General features: G+C 44.6%; 1 protein-coding gene across 1 annotated transcript in view; it reads left to right on the top strand.

The window, feature by feature from the left end:
- c2h8orf82 (chromosome 2 C8orf82 homolog) overlaps positions 1-17,234 on the top strand; it is a 59,922-nt gene extending 42,688 nt beyond the window's left edge. Inside the window, exons 2-3 of the mRNA XM_068015731.1 lie at positions 1,147-1,195; positions 16,323-17,234. Of these exons, the coding sequence (XP_067871832.1) occupies positions 1,147-1,195; positions 16,323-16,771 (498 nt within the window). The 3' untranslated portion in view covers positions 16,772-17,234. The remainder of the gene's footprint in view (positions 1-1,146; positions 1,196-16,322) is intronic.
- The last annotated feature ends 2,071 nt before the right edge of the window (positions 17,235-19,305 follow it).

Genomic DNA, 19,305 nt, shown 5'->3' on the forward strand with positions numbered 1-19,305 from the left:
TTTGTAATCTCTTGCTGTAACTTCTGACCTGACAGGCACTACCATTTTATTTTTAAAATTTGATTACAGAAGAGCAACTACAATATGCAAAATGAAAAAGAACATGAGCAAAGAGGGAAAAGAGCAAAGTTGTGGGAGAATGTGGACATTTTCACACCAGCAGAGAACAATGAGAAATTGGGGCAATGAGGCAGATATCACACCTGCAGGAATGTCATACAGGGTCATCAGTAAAGTAAAGGGAGGGACAGAGGTAAGAGACCAGCACTGGTCTCCTGGTCATTTCTCTAATTGCTGTTTGTGGGTGCTTGCTGTGCATACATTGGCTTCCACATTTCCCACCTACAGTTGTGACTGCACTTCAAAAGCACTTCATTGGCTGTGAAGCGTTTTGGGACATCCTGAGGTTGTGAAAGGCTCTACATAAATGCAGGTTCACGTTCTTATCAGGCAAGGTGGGAGACATCTTGTATAACTTCCGTTCCTGTACTACTATAGAAACAGGTAAAGAACACACAAGCTCTAACCCTCTTCTGTGGCTCAACTTACTCTTGCTCACTCCCCACCTCTTCCCCCATAGCCCTGCAAATTTTTCCTTGACAAGTATTTATCCAATTTTCATTTGAAAGTCCTGAAAGATCAACACATTTTAGGTAGACTTTTCTCAGAATATGTATTAAAGAAACACTCATGTCCAAGTCTTTCCTGTGGGAAAAATGGCTCTGTGAAACTGTTCCTCAGTAGTGGCTAATGAAGTGGATTGTCACATTGGTATCTTCTTTCTCAAAACAAAGTCAGGGGTTTTGATTTACAATGTCCCTGTGTTTTGCAAGTTTGATTTTTGGACAGCCATTTGCTGCAGTACAAGAGGAACAAGGGAGAACCCGTTCAAATGTGGAGTATTTCAGGGTGAGAGGAATCCCTTTCGAACATGGAGTCTTTCGGGGTGAGGGGAATCCTTTTCAAATGTGGAGTATTTCAGGGTGAGGGAATCCTTTTCAGATGTGAAGTATCTCAGGGTGAGGGGAATCCGTTTCAAATTTGGAGCAATTGGGAGAGGCTGCGCTGTGAACCAGGCACTTTGGCGTGAAGTAGGCACGGCTTTTGTGAGTTGTGGAGGTGACACTGTCCTGTGTTTTCTTGCAGCTCTTCCTTGATGACACAAAAGTGAAAAATTTCATTACTTGCTTTAAAGGTGAGTGTTACTCTGCCACAGGTGATATAAGACTTGAAGTAATACATCTGCCACTCAGAAACAAAGACCTCTCCCTAGAATCAGATAAGGTGGACAGAAGTGTTACAGTTTTCACTTTTTGTCATGTGTTCACAAAAAAATGTGCTTTTCATAAGCAGATCAAGACTCCTATGATCTGAAACGTCCTCTTATGTGTAAGGGTTAGTATGCCTACGAAATGCAATATGGGATGTTCCCAGCATTCTCCTGACTCTCTTCAAAGGCAAAAAATACCACCAGCAAACCACCTCATACTGGCTAATCAGGTTTATTTCAGGTTAAGTAATCCACAGAAGTTCTGTCAAAAAGTGCATAATCTATCGTCCATTCTCTGAGGATCTAGCAATGTCGTTAATGTAACTACCTGCTTAGGGCAAAGACCAATATCCAGATCAATCACTCTGGCCTGGTCTGATAGAAAATTCATGGCAAGATTCTCATTTTAACCTTGGGTAAGGAACAGTGGCTTCAATTACATCTCACTGTTATGAGCTTGCTTCTATTTCTTTTGTAAAATATGTTAAGGACTTATATTTGATTTTTAAAATCCATTCGTGGGATGTTGGCGTCACTGGCTCGGCCGGCATTTATTGCCCGTCCCTAATTGCCTTTTGAGAATGTGATGGTGAGCTGTCTTCTTGAACTGCTGCAGTCCATGTGGGTTAGGTCCACCCACAGTGCTGTTAGGAAGGGAGTTCCAGGATTTTGACCCAGTGACAGTGAAGGAACAGCAATAGAGTTCCAAGTCAGGATGGTGTGTGTGGCTTGGAGGGGAACTTGCAAGTGGTGGTGTTCCCATGCATCTGCTGCCCTTGTCCGTCTAGGTGAGAGAGGTTGTGGGTTTGGAAGGTGTTGTCCAAGGAGCCTTGGTGTGTTGTTGCAGTGCATCTTGTAGATGGTACACACTGCTGCCACTGTGCGTTGGTGGTGTAGGGAGTGAATGTTTGTGGATGGGGTGCCAATCAAGTGGGCTGCTTTGACCTGGATGTTGTTGAGCTTCTTGAGTGTTGTTGGAGCTGCACCCATCCAGGCAATTGGAGAGTGTTCCATCACACTTCTGACTTGTGCCTTGTAGATGGTGGACAGGCTTTGTGGAGTCAGGAGGTGAGTTACTTGCCGCAGGATTCCTAGCCTCTGACCTGCCCTTGTAGCCACGGTATTTATATGACTACTCCAGTTCAGTTTCTGGTCAATGGTAACCTCCAAGATATTGATAGTGGGGGATTCTGCGATCTTAATGCCATTGAATGTCAAGGGGAGATGGTTAAATTCTTTCTTGTTGCATGGCACTTGTGTGGCACGAATGTTACTTGCCACTTATCAGCCCAAGCCTGTATGTTGTCCAGGTCCTGCTGCATTTCTACACGGACTGCTTCAGTATTTGAGGAATCGCAAATGTCGCTGAACATTGTGCAATCATCAGCGAACATCCCCACTTCTGACCTTATGATTAAAGGAAAGTCATTGATGAAGCAGCTGAAGATGGTTGGGCCTAGGACACTACCCTGAGGAACTCCTGCAATGATGTCCTGGAGCTGAGATGATTGACCTCCAACAACCACAACCATCTTCCTTTGCGCTAGGTATGACTCCAGCCAGCGGAGGGTTTTCCCCCTGATTCCCATTGACTCCAGTTTTGCTCGGGCTCCTTGATGCCATACTCGCTCAAATACTGCCTTGATGTCAAGGGCAGTCACTCTCACCTCACCTCTGGAATTCAGCTCTTTTGTCCATGTTTGAACCAAGGCTGTAATGAGGTCAGGAGCTGTGTGGCTATGGCGGAAACCAAGCTGAGCATCACTGAGCAGGTTATTGCTGAGCAAGTGCCGCTTGAAGGCACTGTTGATGACACCTTCCACCACTTTACTGATGATCGAGAGTAGACTGATGGTGTGGTAGTTGACCCGGTTGGATTTGTTCTGCTTTTTCTGTACAGGATATACCTGGGCAATTTTTCACATTGCCGGATAGCTGTACAGTTGTAGCTGTACTGGAACAGCTTGGCTCAGGGTGAGGCAGGTTTCTGGAGCACAGGAGTTCAGTACTATTGCCAGAATTTTGTCAGGGCCCATAGCCTCTGCAGTATCCAGTGCCTTCAGTCATTTCTTGCTATCACGCGGAGTGAATCGAATTGGCTGAAGAGTGGCATCTGTGATGCTAGGAATTTCAGGAGGAGGTCAATTCATCTGGAATTTTAAAAAGATTCCTGAAATTGATGTTCTTTTGAAAAAGAAGTTACCAGAAAGTTCGTGGATTTGGCTAGTAAACAAGTTTTACTGGAAGGCATCTGGCTGTGGGTGGTTGCCCAGCAAGGTTTGTTTTGACTTGGGGAGATGTTTACAAAGAAGTGACAAGCCAAGATTTGTGGTGGTCAGGAGGCTTGCTTTCTGGAAAGTTTTAGTTTCAGTTTGAACTGTTTACCAGTCAGTTGAGTTTTGCCTGCCAGAAGAAGACCCAGCCAGCGCTCTCTCTCTCCAAAACAAATCCTGCATCCAGTGTGTCAAATTCCTATTTCCTCCTGTATTTGAAGAAACACCTGCATGTTTGAAGGAACCTTGCATCAAATGTGTGGGAACTGAAACCTTGTTGCTGCATTCCTGCTGTAAGACCTATTTGGTGTCTTGGTGACTGCATCTCTTGGAAACCCCACCCAAACTGATCTTCAACATCGCCTGGAAAGCCGCCTATACGCCTTTGAATGACTCTTATCAAATCACCTCTCCTCCTTCTCTTCTCCAAGGAAAACAGTCCTAACTTCTCTAATCTGTCTTCATAATTGAAATTCCTCATCCCTGGAACCATTGTCGTGAATCTTCTCTGCACTCTCTCCAATGCCCTCATGTCTTTCTGAAAGTGTGGTGCCCAGAACTGGATGTAATACTCCAGCTGAAGCCAAACTAGTGTCTTCATATTTCTCTGCATTAAACTTCATCTGCCACCTGTCTGCCCATTCCACCAACCTTTGGCCTCCTCACAGTTTGCAATACTTCCAAGTTTCGTATCATCTGCAAACTTTGAAATTGTGCCCTGTATACCAAGGTTTAGGTCATTAATATATATCAATAAAAGCACGGGTCCCAACACTGACCGTTGAGGAACTCCACTGTAAACCTTCCTCCCGCCTGAAAAACATCCATTAACCACTACTTTTTGTTTCCCGTCACTCAGCCAAATCTGTATCCATGTTGCTACCATCCCTTTTATTCCATGAGCTATAAATTTGCTCACAAGTCTGTTGTGTGACACTGTATTAAACGTCTTTTGAAAGTCCATGTACACCACATCAACTGCATTGCCCTCATCAACCCTCTCTGTTACCTCCTCAAAAAACTCCAGCAAGTTAGTTAAGCATGATTTTCCCTCAAGAAATCCATGCTGGCTTTCTTTAATTAACCTGCATTTGTCCATGTGACTATTAATTTCGTTCCGAATTATTTTTCTAGAAGTTTCACCACCACCGAAGTTAAACTGGCTGGCCTGTAATTGCTGGCCTTATCTTTACACCCTTTTTTGAACAAGGGTGTAACGTTTGCAATTCTCCAGTCCTTTGGCACCACCACCGAGTCTAAGGAAGACTGAAAAATTATTGCCAGTGCTTCTGCAATTTCCACCCTCACTTGGGATGCATCTCATCTGGTCCAGGTGCTTTATCCACTTTAAGTACAGACAGCCTATCTAATATGTCCTCTTTATCAATTTTAAACCCTTCTAGTGTCTGACTTCTCTTTCACCATTAGTAAAGACAGATGCAAAGTATTCATTTAATACATCAGCTATGCCCTCCACATGTAAATCCCCATTATGGTCCCTAATCAGCCCCACTCCTCCTTTTACCGCCCTTTTACTTTATATGTCTATAGAAAACTTTGGGATTTCCTTTAATGCTAGCTACCTGTCTCTTTTCATGCTTTCTCTTTGCTTCTCTTATTTGTTTCTTCACTTCCCCTCTGGACCTTCTACATTCAGCCTGGTTCTGAATAGTATTTTCTACCTGGCATCTGTCATAAGCACACTTTTTATCCTTTATCTTAATCTCTACCTCTTTTGTCATCCAGGCAGCTCTGGATTTGTTTGTCCTACTTTTCCCCTTCGAGGGAACATACATTGACTGTGCCCGAACTATCTCTTCTTTGAAGGTAGCACATTGTTCAGCTACTGGTTTTCCTGCCAATCTTTGACTCCAATTTATTCGCCCAGCTCCATTCTTATCCCATTGAGGTTGGCTTTCCCCAGTTAATTACTCTTGCTCTGGATTTTTCTTTGTCCTTTGCCATAGTCAGCCTAAATCTTATGATCCAGTGATCGCTGTCTCCGAAATGCTCTCCTACTGATACTTGATCCACTTGGCCCACCTCATTCCTAAGAACCAGGTCTAGCTGTGCCTCCTTTCTCGTTGGACTTGCAACAAACTGCTGTAGAAATTTTCCTGAACACACTCTAGGGACTCTTGCCCCTCACTGCCCTTTACACTACTACTATTCCAGTCTATGTTTGGATAATTAAAGTCCCCCATTACAATTACCCTATAATTGTTGCACCTCTCTGTATTTTCATTGTAAATTTGTTCCCACTGACTGGTTGCACATTGACAACATCAAACAATGTAACTGCACCTTTTTTGTTCCTTAGCTCTAGCCAAATTGATTCTGTCCTCGACCTCTCTTTTTCTCCAGCACTGTAATGCTCTTCTTAATCAATACTGACACCCCTGCCCCTTTTCTCTCTTTCCAATCTTTCCTGAACACCTTGTATCTAGGAATATTTAACACCCTATCCTGCCTTGAGCAAAGTCTCTGTTATAGCCACAACATCATATTTCCATATGTCAGTCTGCGCCTGTACCTCACCAATCTTATTAACCACACTCTGTGCATTCACATACATGCACATTAACCCTGATTTAGACTTTATTACTTTCTCCCTGACTCTGATCCCACCTAATAACTTACTATTTCCTACTCTAATGCTGTCTATCTCCCCCAGTATTCTGGGCACCTTTCTATTCCGCTCTCATATTTGCTCCACAAAGCCAGTCTGCCATCTACAAGGTACAAGTCAGGAGTGTGATGGAATACTCTCCACTTCCCTGGATGGATGCAGCGCCAACAACACTCAAGAAGCTCAACACCATTCAGGACAAAGCAGCTCATTTGATCGGCTCCCAATCTACCACCTTAACCATTCACTCCCTCCACTAGTAACGCAAAGTGGCAGCATTGTGTACCAGCAACTTGCCTATCCTCTTTAGACAGCACCTTCCAAACGCATGACCTCTGCCAGCTAGAAGGACAAGAGCAGCAGATGCATGGGAACACCACCACCTGCAAGTTCCCCTCCAAGCCACTTGGAGCTATATTGCCATTCCTTCACTGTCACTGGGTCAAAATCCTGGAACTCCCTCCCTAACAGCACTGTGGGCGTACCCACCCCACATGGGCTATAGCGGTTCAAGAAGACAGCTCACCACCACCTTCTCGAGGGCGATTAGGGGTCGGCAATAAATGCTGACCTTGCCAGTAATGTTCACAACCCATGAAAAATTGATTAAAAAAGTACAGAAAATTCTATTTTCTCAAATGTTATAGAATATAGGGACTCCTCCTTGAAGTAACATTTCACTTTAAAATCATGTTTTCCATCCCCCCACTCCCTTGGAGGTTTGGATATTGGGTAACCTTGATAAAATGCTCTTCACTAAAGGCACAGTTCAAATCCTGTTACTCCATAGTGATGGGACTATGGGTTGCTCTCAGACCACTGCTCTGAACTAGTGTAAGTGAGCGGAGCATGTAGTCCGATCTTTCTTCTGTCTCCCCGTGGATAAATCCGTGACTTGCATTCAGTCTTCCGTTGATAATGCAACTTGGAATCAGGAATCTATGTGAAGAGTAGAGGTATGAATACATATCCATAAGTGCTGAGTGTGTTCTAACAAATATTCAGTCTCTGCTTTCTAAAAAGATAAGGTGAAAATTATCCTCAATCTCACATTTATAAGTAATAAAAAAAAATTCCAGTGAATCTTTGTCCCTTATGGCGAATGCTGTGCACTCTTAGGAGTTAGCACATTTCTGCTTTTAGCACCTAGGCTGTTCATCTTGTGTTAGGTGTTGCCTTTTAGATTATGGAATAAAGCTCTATTAACCCTGCCTCAACATTTTCTTCAGCCTTCGAAGAGCAACTCCTGTTGTATCTCTATTTCCTACACCACTATCTGTTTCAAAAGTGACAGTGTAAGGATGGATTACAGTTAGGAGCTGTGTTTGGAGATTAATCTGTAAGAATCCTAAGTAAAATGAACTCAGTCACTGATGGGAGGTGTCTTTCACCCAGTTAGTCTGGTCCAAATGGAAGCCAGTTCCAGAGGTGAGGGGAATATTCTAATAGGCTGTATCATTCAGGATTCCTTCCCTTTTCCCTTTATATTTTTTATTTTTTTTCTAACTTTCACTGTAAACTCAAGCTTAAGAAAACAGCCACTGTTACTGATCTGAGCTTCAACACAGGCATATTAACATGCCACTGTGTGCCAAGTCTGACTCTTTGAGTGTTACTCAATAATTTGGATATTGGTAACCTCGATAAAATGCTCTTCACTAAAGGCACAGTTCAGCCCGTGAGAGAATGACTCCAGCTTAATGGTTGGAGTGGGGGGGGGGGGGGAGGTTGGGGGGGTTCATCCACAGTTGCCCATATAGCCAGTCTCAGAATCTAGCCACGATGTTGTGGGATAGCACTGGCAGAGGCCATTCTAGCATGTTCCAAGTGGTGAGTTACTTGTGTATGCTGCAGGGAGGTCTAGAGACAGGAAAGTGAGAAGGAAATTAGTGTTTTAGTATTTTGTTGTCCTCCAACTCTCGTGTTGGGGTTTGGTTCCATAGGTAGCAGTCCCAACCCAGTCCCCATTCCCCAACTGGTGAGTCTAAATACTGAGTGTCAAAAGTTCTCAAATCTGCCTTGACCCAGGGTACTGAAGCCATTTCTAAGACTCTATTGCTATCCTGGCTGAGGTCAAGAAAGAAAGACTTATTTATACAGTGCCTTTCAGGACATCTGACAGCGCCTTACAGCCAATTAAGTACTTTTGAAGTGTAGTCACTGTTTTAGTGTAGGAAACATGGCAGCCAATTTTCACACAGCAAGCTCCTACAAACACTAATGTGATAATAACTAGACAATCTGATTTACTAATGTTGGTTGAGGGTTATATATTACCCAGGACAAAGGAGAGATCTCCCCTATTCTTCACAGAAATAGTGCCATGGGATCTTTTATGCCCACCTGAGAGAACAGATGGGACCTTGATTTAGTTTCTCATTGGAAGGATGACACTTCTGATGGCGCAGCACTCCCTCAGCGTCAGTCGTACCTTTGTGCCCAAGTTTCTGGATAGGGGCTAAAATCTGCAACCTACTGACTCAGGTTAGAGTGCAACCACTGACTCAGGGCTGACGCCAGATCACTACAGATCGGGAATTAAAGCTGGGTCAGATCCACATCATGCAGTGTGTTTACCAACAGAAGGTGAATTTTGGGGGGTGGGGGGGGTCCAATCTCTTTATTTTGTGGGCCACGTATTTACATTCCATCAGAACTGGTAGAGGCTAGAAATTTAATGGGTTTTAAGCAAGTAAAGTGGGGGTGAGGCAAGAGATAACAAAAGAGGTGGTGTTGATAGGACAAGATCACAGAAGATAACTGACCAGAAGGTCATGGAGCAAAGGCAAACGGTGTGATGAAAGACAAAGCGTTAGTACAGAGAGGGTGTTAATTGACAGAAAACTGAACAGCCTGACCCCAAGCACAAACATGAAAAAAAGTGGGTAGGCACAATAGAAACAAACTAAACAAGCTAAAATAAAATAAACACATAAAAAAGAAAAAGAACTAAAATGAATAATAAAAAACGGGGCCTGTCATGCTCTTAAATTATTGAACTCAATGTTCAGTCCGGCAGGCTGTGCGTGCCTAATCGGTAAATGAGGTGCTGTTCCTCGAGCTTGCGTGAATGTTCACTGGAACACTGCAGCAATCTTAGGACAGAGATGTGGGCATGGGAGCAGGGGGAAGTGTTGAAATGGCCAGCAACCGGTAGCTCAGGGTCATGCTTTCGGACTGAGCGGAGGTGTTCCGCAAAGCGGTCACCCGGTCTGCGTTTGGTCTGCCCAGTGTAGAGGAGACCACATTATGAGCAGCGAATACAGTATACTACATTGAAAGAAGTACAAGTAAATTGTTTGTGTTTTGGATAATGAGGAGAGAGGAGGTAAATGGGCAGGTATTACACCCCCTGCATTTGCAGGGGAAGGGGTCGAGGTGGTGGGGGTAATGGAGGAGTGGACCAGGGTGTCGCGGAGGGAACGATTCCTTTGGACTGCTGACAGGGGAGTGGGGGGGAAGATGCGTTTGGTAGTGGCATCACGCTGGAGGTGGCGGAAATGGCGGAGGATGATCCTTTGGATGTGGAGGCTGGTGGAAAGTGAGGGCAAGGGGAACCCTGTCGCAGTTCTGGGAGGGAGGGGGTGAGGGTAGAGGTGCAGGAAATGGGCCGGACACGGTTGAGGCCCCTGTCAACCACAGTGGGGGGGAATCCTCAGCTGAGGACAAAAGAAGACATATCAGAAGCGCTGTCATGGAAGGTTGCATCATTAGAGCAGATGCGTCAGAGACGGAGAAACTGGGAGAATGGAATGGAGTCCTTACAGGAGGCAGGGTGTGAAGAAGTGTAGTTGAGGTAGCTGTGGGAGTCGGTGGGCTTATAATGAATATTAGTAGACAGCCTATCCCCAGAGATGGAGACAGAGAAGTTGAGGAAAGGAAGGGAAGTGTCGGAGATGGACCATGTAAAGGTGAGAGAAGGGTGAAAATTAGAAGCAAAGTTGATAAAGTTTTCCAGTTTGGGGCAGGAGCAGGAAACGGCACCGATACAGTCATCAATGTACCGGAAAAAGAGTTGGGGGTGGGGGCCTGAGTAGGGCTGGAACAAGGAATGTTCGGCATATCCCATAACTAGGACCCACGCGGGTACCATTAGCAACACCTTTTACTTGAAGGAAGTGAGAAGAGTTGAAGGAGAAGTTGTTCATTGTGAGAACAAGTTCAGCCAGGCGGAGGAGGGTGGTGGTGGATGGGGACTGGTTGGGCCTTTGTTCAAGGAAGAAGCAAAGAGCCCTCAAACCGTCCTGGTGGGGAATGGAGGTGTAGAGCATTGAAAGTCCATAGTGAAGAGGAGGCGGTTGGGGCCAGGAAACTGGTAATTGTCAAAATGACGTAGGGTGTCAGAAGAGTCACGGATGTAGGTGGGAAGAGACTGGACCAGGGGAAAAAAGATAGAGTCAAGATGGGAAGAAATACGTTCAGTGGGGCAGGAATAGGCTGAAACAATGGGTCTGCTGGGACAGCCCTGATTGCGGATTTTGGGAAGGAGGTAGAAGCGGGCTGTCTGTGGTTGCGGGACTGTGAGGTTGGAATCTTTAGAGGGAAGATCTCCAGAGGAAGTGAGGTCAGTGACAGTCCTGTGGACAGTAGCTTGATGTTTGGTGGTGGGGTCATGGTCCAGAGGGAAGTAGGGAGAAGCGTCTGAGAGTTGGCGCTGAGCCTTTGCAAGGTAGAGGTCGGTATGCCATACAACAACAGCACCACCCTTGTCTGCAGGTTTGATGACAATGTTAGGATTAGACCTGAGAGAACGGAGTGCGGCAAGTTCAGAGGGGGTCAGGTTAGAGTGAGTGAGGGGGGGCAGAGAAATTGAGATAAGAACAGAAGAAATAGGAGCAGGAGTAGGCCATTCAGCCCCTCAAGCCTGCCCCGCCATTCAATAAGATCATGGTTGATCTGTCCCAGGCCTCAACTCCTCTTTCGGGCCTGCTCTGCTGAGCCCTCGACTCCCCGAGATTTCAAAAATCTATCTACCTCCTCCTTAAATACATATAGTGACCTAGCCTCCACAACTCTCTGAGGCAGAGAGATTCACCACCCTCTGAGAGAAAAAAATCCTTTGCATCGCAGTTTTAAATGTGTGCCCCCTTATCTGTAACTATGTCCTCTAGTTCGAGATTCCCCCACTAGTGGAAACATCTTCTCAACATCTACCCTGTCATGCCCCCTTAAAATCTTATATGTTTCTTTAAGATCACCTCTCATTCTTCCAAACTCCAATGAATAAAGGCCTAACCTGTTTAGCTGTTCTTGATAAGACAACCCCTTCATCCCAAGAATCAGCCTAGTGAACCTTTTCTGAACTGCCTCCAATGCTCGTATATCCTTCTTTAAATACGGGGACCAAAACTGTATGTAGTACTCCAGGTCTTCACCTTTTATGTGGCACCTTATCAGACACCTTCTGAAAATCCACAAATACACTACATCTACTGGTTCTCCTTTGTCCACTTGTTACAGTTGTAACAAGACTTCCCTATTTTTAAGCTCTAACCCCCTCGCAATAAAGGCTAAAATTCCATTTGCCTTCCTAATTACTTGTTGCACCTGCATGCTAATCTTTTGTGTTTCATGCACAAGAGCACCCAGATCCCTCTGTACTGCAGTATTTTGTAGTCTTTCTCCATCTAAATAATCTGCCTTTTTATTCTTCCTACCAAAGTGGATTACCTCACACTTTCCCACATTGAACCGTCTGCCAAGTTTTTGTCCAGTTGCTTAACCTATCTATATCCCTTTGCAGATTCTTTGCGTCCTTATCACTACATGCCTTCCCAGCTATTTTTGTAGCGTCAGCAAATTTGGATACATTACACTCTGTCCCTTCCTCGAAGTCACTTATATAGATAGTAAATAGTTGAGACGCTAGGACTGAACCTTGTGGCACCCCACTAGTTACGGCTTTCCAACCTGAAAAAGACCCATTCATCCCGACTCTGTGCCTTTTGTGTGTTAGCCAGTCCTCAGTCCATGCCAACACATTACCCCCAATACCCTGAGCTCTTATGTTGTGCAGTAACCTTTTATGTGGCACCTTATCAGACACCTTCTGAAAATCCACAAATACACTACATCTACTGGTTCCCCTTTGTCCACTCTGCTTGTTATATCCTCAAAGAACTCTTAACAAATTTGTCAAACATGATTTCATAAAACCATGTTGACTCTGTTTGATTGCATTATGTTTTTCTAAATGTCATGCTATTTCTTCCTAATAATGGACTCTAGCATTTTCCCAATGACTGACGTTAAGCTAACTGATCTGTAGTTTCCTGCTTTCTGTCTCCCTCCTTTCTTGAATAAGGGTGTCACATTAGTGGTTTTCCAATCCGCTGGTACCCTACCGGAATCCAGTGAGTTTTGGTATATTATGACCAATGTCTCCACTATCTCTGCAGCCACTTCTTTTAAAACCCTTGGATACAGGCCATCAGGTCCTGGCGATTTGTCTGCCTTTAGTCCCATCAGTTTGTCCAGCACCTTTTCTCGTGTGATAGAGTCCTGCCTCCCATTTACACCTTGCTCATCTATTATTGTTGGGATGTTTATAGTGTCCTCCACCGTGAAGACCGATGCAAAATATTGGTTTAAATTATCTGCCGTTTCCCTGTTCCCTCATCCTCTAAGGGTCCCACACTCTTCCTTTTAATATACCCGTAGAAGCTGTTACTGTTTGTTTTTATATTTCTTGCCAATTTACTCATATTCAATTTTCTCCCTCATTATTACTTTTTAGTCATCCGCTGCTGGTTTCTAAAAAATTCCCAATCCTCTGGCCTACCACTCGTTTTCACCGCATTGTCGGCCTTTGTTTTTGATTTGATACTCTCCTCAACTTACTTTGTTATCCACGGGTGGTTCATCGTTCTCTTCGAGTCCTTCCTTCTGACTGGAATAAATGTTTGCTGAGTGTTATGAAATATCTGCTTAAAAGTCTGCCACTGCTCATCTACTGACTTTCCCTTTCGTCTATCTTCCCAGCCCGCTTTAGACAACTCTTTCTTCATACCTCTGTAATTGCCCTTGTTTAGGTTGAAGACACTGGTTTGAGACCCGAGTTGCTCACCCTCGAACTGAATTTGAAACTCTACCATGTTTTGATTGCTTCCCCCTAAAGGATCCTTAACTATGAGATCTCTTATTAATCCTACCTCATTACACAATACCAAATCTAAAATAGTCTGTTCCTGGGTAGGTTCTGCAGTGTATTGCTCTAAGTAACAATCCCTGAGGCACTCTACAAATTTGTCTTCCATGCTACACTTGCCAATTTGATTTGTCCAGTCTATATGCAGATTAAAATCACCCATGATAATTGCAGTGCCCTTCTTACACGCCTCCATTATTTCCTGATTAATATCTTGTCCTACAGAGAGGCAACTCTTCAGAGGCCTATAGACCACTCGCACCCGTGATTTCTTTCCCTTACTATTCCTTATTTCCACCCAAACTGATTCTACATCACGATCTTTTACACCTATATCATTACTCACAACTGCACCGATCCCTTCCTTTAATAACAAAGCTACCCCACCTCCTTTTCCTTTCTGCCTAATCTTCCAGAACGTCGAATATCCTTGAACATTCAAAGGTTCCTGTCCTGATCATCCTGCAACCACGTCTCAGTGATAGCTATCAAATCATCATTTATTTCTATCTGTGCCGTCAGCTCATCTATCTTGTTACAAATGCATTGTGCGTTCGGATAAAGAGCCTTAAGCTTTGACTTTTTATCATTTTTACCTACTCTGGTTCTATTTTCTGCTGTACTCTTGTGCTTGTATTCCCTGTCCCTTCCTGTCACTCTCTGATTATTGTATGCTCCTTCACTACCCTGCACCTCTCTCGTTACTTTTTGACTTTTTAAACTTCCCTTCAATTGAACCCTCCCCCCCACTATTTAGTTTAAAGCCTTATCTACAACCCTAGTTATATGATTCGCCAGGACACTGGTCCCAGCATGGTTCAAGTGAAGCCCATCCTAACGGAACAGTTCTCTCTTTCCCCAGTACTGGTGCCACTATTCCATGAATCGGAACCCATTTCTCCCACACCAATCTTTGAGCCACACGTTTACCTCACTAATCTTATTTACCCTATGCCAATTTGCACGTGGCTCAGGTAGTAATCTGGAGATTATTACCTTTGTAGTTCTGCTCTTTAATTTGGCCATGAGCTGCTCATAGTCCCTCAGCAGAACCTCTTTCCTAGTCCTACCTATGTCGTTGGTACCTACGTGGACCACGACAACTGGATCTTTTCCCTCCCACTCCAAGATGGCCAATGTCTCGCCAACAGTTTTCAGTGAAAAGATCAAGAGCGGGTAAGAGGCCAGAGGGAGGGGTCCAGGTAGAGGGAGAATGCTATAGGCGGGTGATGGTGGTCTGCTCTACATTGGGGAGACCAAACGCAGACTGGGTGACCGCTTTGCGGAACACCACCGCTCAGTCCGAAAGCATGACCCCAAGCTTCCTGTTGCTGGCCATTTGAACACTCCCCCCTGCTCTCATGCCCACATCTCTGTCCTGGGATTGCTGCAGTGTTCCAGTGAACATCCAGTGAACGCCCGTTAGGGCGGCGCAGTGGTTAGCACCGCAACCTCACAGCTCCAGCGACCCGGGTTCAACTCTGGGTACTGCCTGTGCGGAGTTTGCAAGTTCTCCCTGTGACCGCGTGGGTTTTCAACGGGTGCTGCGGTTTCCTCTCACAGCCAAAGACTTGCAGGTTGATAGGTAAATTGGCCATTATAAATTGCCCCTAGTATAGGTAGGTGGTAGGGGAATTGAGGAAAGGTGGGGATGGGGTAGGAATATGGGGTTAATGTCGGATTAGTATAAATGGGTGGTTGATGGTCGGCACAGACTCGGTGGGCCGAAGGGCCTGTTTCAGTGCTGTATCTCTAAATAAATAAATAAATCAATCAATACAAGCTCGAGGAACAGCATCTCATTTACCGATTAGGCATACTACAGCCTGCCGGACTGAACATTGAGTTCAATAATTTCAGAGCATGTCGGGTCTCACTTTTTATTATTATTTTTATTTTTAGTTCTTTTTCTCTTTTTTATGTGTTTATTTTATTTTATTTTAGTTTGTTTGTTTCTACTGTGCCTACCCACTGTTTTTTTCATGTTTGTGCTTGGGCCATGCTGTTCAGTTTTCTGTCAATTAACATCTTCTCTGCACTAACACTTTGTCTTTCACTACACCATTAACATACCGTTTGCCTTTGCTCCATGACCTCCTGGTCAGTTATCCTCTGTAACCTTGTCCTATCAACACCTCTTCGGTTATCTCTTGCCCCACCTCTGCTTTACTTGCTTAAAACCTATTACATTTCTAGCCTCTGCCAGTTCTGATGAAGGGTCATGGACCTGAAACGTTAACTCTGCTTCTCTCTCCACAGATGCTGCCAGGCCTGCTGAATATTTCCAGAATTTCTTGTTTTTACTTCAGATTTCCAGCATCTGCTGTATTTTGCTTTTATTTACATTCCGTGGAGCTTTGTGCGTTGCGTGAAGTTCAAAACTGCTTAACCATTTGTTTGCATTCATCTCAAGTTGCTGATACTAACATCTCGGTGTTGTCATTTAGGATTGATTCTCCAAGAAGACAACAGTGCCAAATACAGCCTGACTACACCCAAATCTCCTGGCCCACAAAATTCAAACAGGATAAATCGGCAAATAAATAAAAGCTAAAATAGGACTATGAAGGCCAGATTGCTGGGACTGGGAGGTGACAGGTGGCTTACAGGCTGCAGTTTGAATAGCCCCATATCATCAAGAAAGCTACATAGGATAAACAGCAGAGAAACAGGCCATTTGGCCCAGAAGGTCCACACCAATTTTTATGCTTCTCATGAGCCTCCTCCCACCTTACTTCAGTTTACCCTATCCCTGTCTATTCTTCCCCCCACCATGTACTTATCCAACTTCCCCTTAAATGCATCTATACTGTTTGCCTCAACCACTCCCTGTGATAGCGAGTTCCACATTCTCACTACGAAAGAAGTTTCTCCTGAATTCCCTCGTGGATTTATTAGTGACGAGCTGTTTTATTTTGATGACTGATTGCTTAATGGAAATCCTGCCTGTTAATCGATCCCTTCCATTTAATTCAACTTCTCTTTCTATTGGTAATTGAACAGATAAACAGTTCCTTGTTTTCTTCTTCAAGCAACTCAGGAAGAATTCCACAGGCCGCTACCAGGAATTCCCCTACGTGTCGCTCTGTGGGAGGGAGCGGAACTATGTGCGCTGCGATGACCTGCCGGTCGTGTTTACACACCTGATTAAAGGAGAGGGGCCGGAGGGAGAGCTCCTATCCTACTGTGGGGGTGGCGATAAGTTGTCCATGAGGTTCGAACCTGAAAGGTTGTTCATGCCGGAGAATGGGCGAGTGTATCACCCGGCTCCAGAGAGGTCCGGCAGCATTGGGCTGGTCAAGTCTTCCCTAGCCTTCGAGCTCAGTGCCCACTTTGAATACTCTGACGGCGGCCCCGAGAGCGGGCCACCATCACACTTCCACTGGAATGGTCAGCGCTACAGACTGACCAATGAACTGTCTTCGTTCATTCAGACTAAAGAGCCCACTTAGAAGTGAATCGCCCTCTATGCTGCTGGGGTTGGGAGGGGAGGACTCACGAATATCCGCTTAGGGCCATATCTTAAGCTTGGAAATATAATATATTGTAATTATTAGCCACCTCAGCCCTGCCAACCACCCGCCCCCACAACCAACCATTGTAACAAAGACACTTTTATCTGTAGGGATCTGTAACAAGTAAAGCTGCCATGCAGTCCAGTTGGGAAATTGTTTCTATGATTTGGGTGTGAATAGAATCGCTGCTGATATCTCACTTCCCAGTAGGGTACATTTTCCTGGCTGACTGCCATGCGTTGACATCGGAGGGTGCGATTTATATTTCTGACTGTGCCTGAATCACCAATATTGAGCCAGCTATGACTGAAATGCACGCTGCTTCCTCTATATGTGTAACCTGTATTAGCTGGAAAGTGATTATTCTGTGAGTACTTGTATAAAAATATTTTCTGCTCCACCCCAGCCCTCTATTGTTTGTACTTGGAGCCATTCCATCATTCACCCAGAGTAAGTGAGCTCACGACATGGAAATCTGAAATTGTTTTCTAAACTTCCCCCTTCAATGTACTCACTGCTGCTGAATACCATAGCAAAGCCACAGCTGAATACTGCAGAAGTAGCAGGACCTGCTGATTCTTATCTCAGTTGGCCGTGAGCTCGAGGGGTTGAACAAGTTGACAGGTTTACACAGATGCAGGCACAGACCAGTGATTGAACCTGGGATCTTCTGGTGTATGCCTCATGTATACACTCGGCAATGCCTACAACATGGTGTGATATTCTGATACCCCACGTCAAATCATTCTTGTCACCTCTTAAGAGTTCGGCTGATCATTGAGTGCAGAACCATGCAGCATTTGGTGTTGAGACAGGGACTTGTTATGAACCCAAAGATGTTACATTAAGAGTAAGAGGATAACTAAGGAGAGAGTAGGGCCCATAAAAGAGCAAAAAGGTAACGTGTAGGAGCAGAAGATATTGTTATGGTTCTTAATGAATACTTTTCATCTGTCTTCACAAAAGAGGGGGACGATGCAGATGTTGTAGTTAAGGAGGAAGAGTGTGACGTGTTGGATGTGATAAACATAGGCAGAGAGAAAGTATTAATGGGATTACCATCCTTGAAAGTTGATAAATCAGCCGGGCCAGATGAAGTGTATCCTAGGCTGTTGAAAGAAGCAAGAGAGGAAATAGCAGAGGGTCTGACCATCATTTTCCAGTCCTCACTGGATACAGGTGTGATGCTGGAAGATTGGAGAATTGCTAACGTTGTACCTCTGTTTAAAAAGGGAGCGAAGGATAGACCGAATAATTACAGGCCAGTCAGTCTAACCTCAGTAGTGGGCAAATTATTGGAATCTATTCTGAGAGACAGGATAAACTGTCACTTAGAAAGGCACAGGGTAATTAAGGATAGTCAGCATGGACTTGTTAAGGGAAGATCTTGTTTGACGAACTTGATCGAATTTTTTGAAGAAGTAACAAGGAAGATAGATGAGGGTAATGCAGTTGGTGTGGTCTACATGGATTTTAGCAAGGCTTTTGACAAAGTCCCACATGGCAGACTTTAAAAAAGTAAAATCCTATGGGATCCAGGGAAATGCAGCAAGGTGGATACAAAATTGGCTGAGTGGCAGAAAACAAAGGGTAATTGTTGACGGCTGTTTTAGCGACTGGAGGGCTGTTTCCAGTGGCATTCTGCAGGGCTCAGTACTGGGTCCCCTGCTTTTTGTGGTGAATATTAACGATTTGGACATAAATGTAGGGGGCATGATCAAGAAGTTTGCGAACGACACAAAGATTGGCCGTGTGGTAAATAGCGAGGAGGATAGCTGTAGGCTGCAGGAAGATATTGATGATCTGGTCAGATGAGCAGAAAAGTGGCAAATGGATTTCAACTTGGATAAGTGTGAGGTGATGCATTTGGGGAGGTCAAACAAGGCAAAGGAATACATGATTAATGGGAAAATATTGAGAATTGTAGAGGAAAGTGAGGGACCTTGGAGTGAATGTCCACAGATCCCTGAAGGTAGCAGGATCGGTTGATAAGGTGGTTAAGAAGGCATAGGGAATCCTTTCCTTTATTAGCCGAGGTATTGAATAAAAGAGCAGGAAGGTTATGCTGGACGTGTATAACTCAATGGTTAGGCCACAACTTGAGTACTGTGTGCAGTTCTGGTCACCTCATTACAGAAAGGATGTAATTGCACGAGCGAGGGTTCAGAGGAGATTTACGAGGGTGTTGCCAGGACTGGAAAAATGCAGCTATGAGGAAAGATTGGATAGGCTGGGGTTGTTCTCCTTGGAACAGAGAAGGCTGAGGGGAGATCTGATTGAAATGTACAAAATTTTGAGGGGCCTGGATAGAGTGGAGGTGAAGGGTCAGTTCACCTTAGCAGAGAGGTCTGTGATGATGGGGCATAGATATAAAGTGATTGGTAGAAAAATTAGAGGGCAGATGAGGAAAAACTCAGAGGGTGGTGATGGTCTGGAACTCACTGTCTGAAAGGGTAGTTGAGGCAGAAACC

This window comes from Heterodontus francisci, chromosome 2, assembly GCF_036365525.1.
Source record: "Heterodontus francisci isolate sHetFra1 chromosome 2, sHetFra1.hap1, whole genome shotgun sequence".
Classification (NCBI taxonomy): domain Eukaryota; kingdom Metazoa; phylum Chordata; class Chondrichthyes; order Heterodontiformes; family Heterodontidae; genus Heterodontus; species Heterodontus francisci.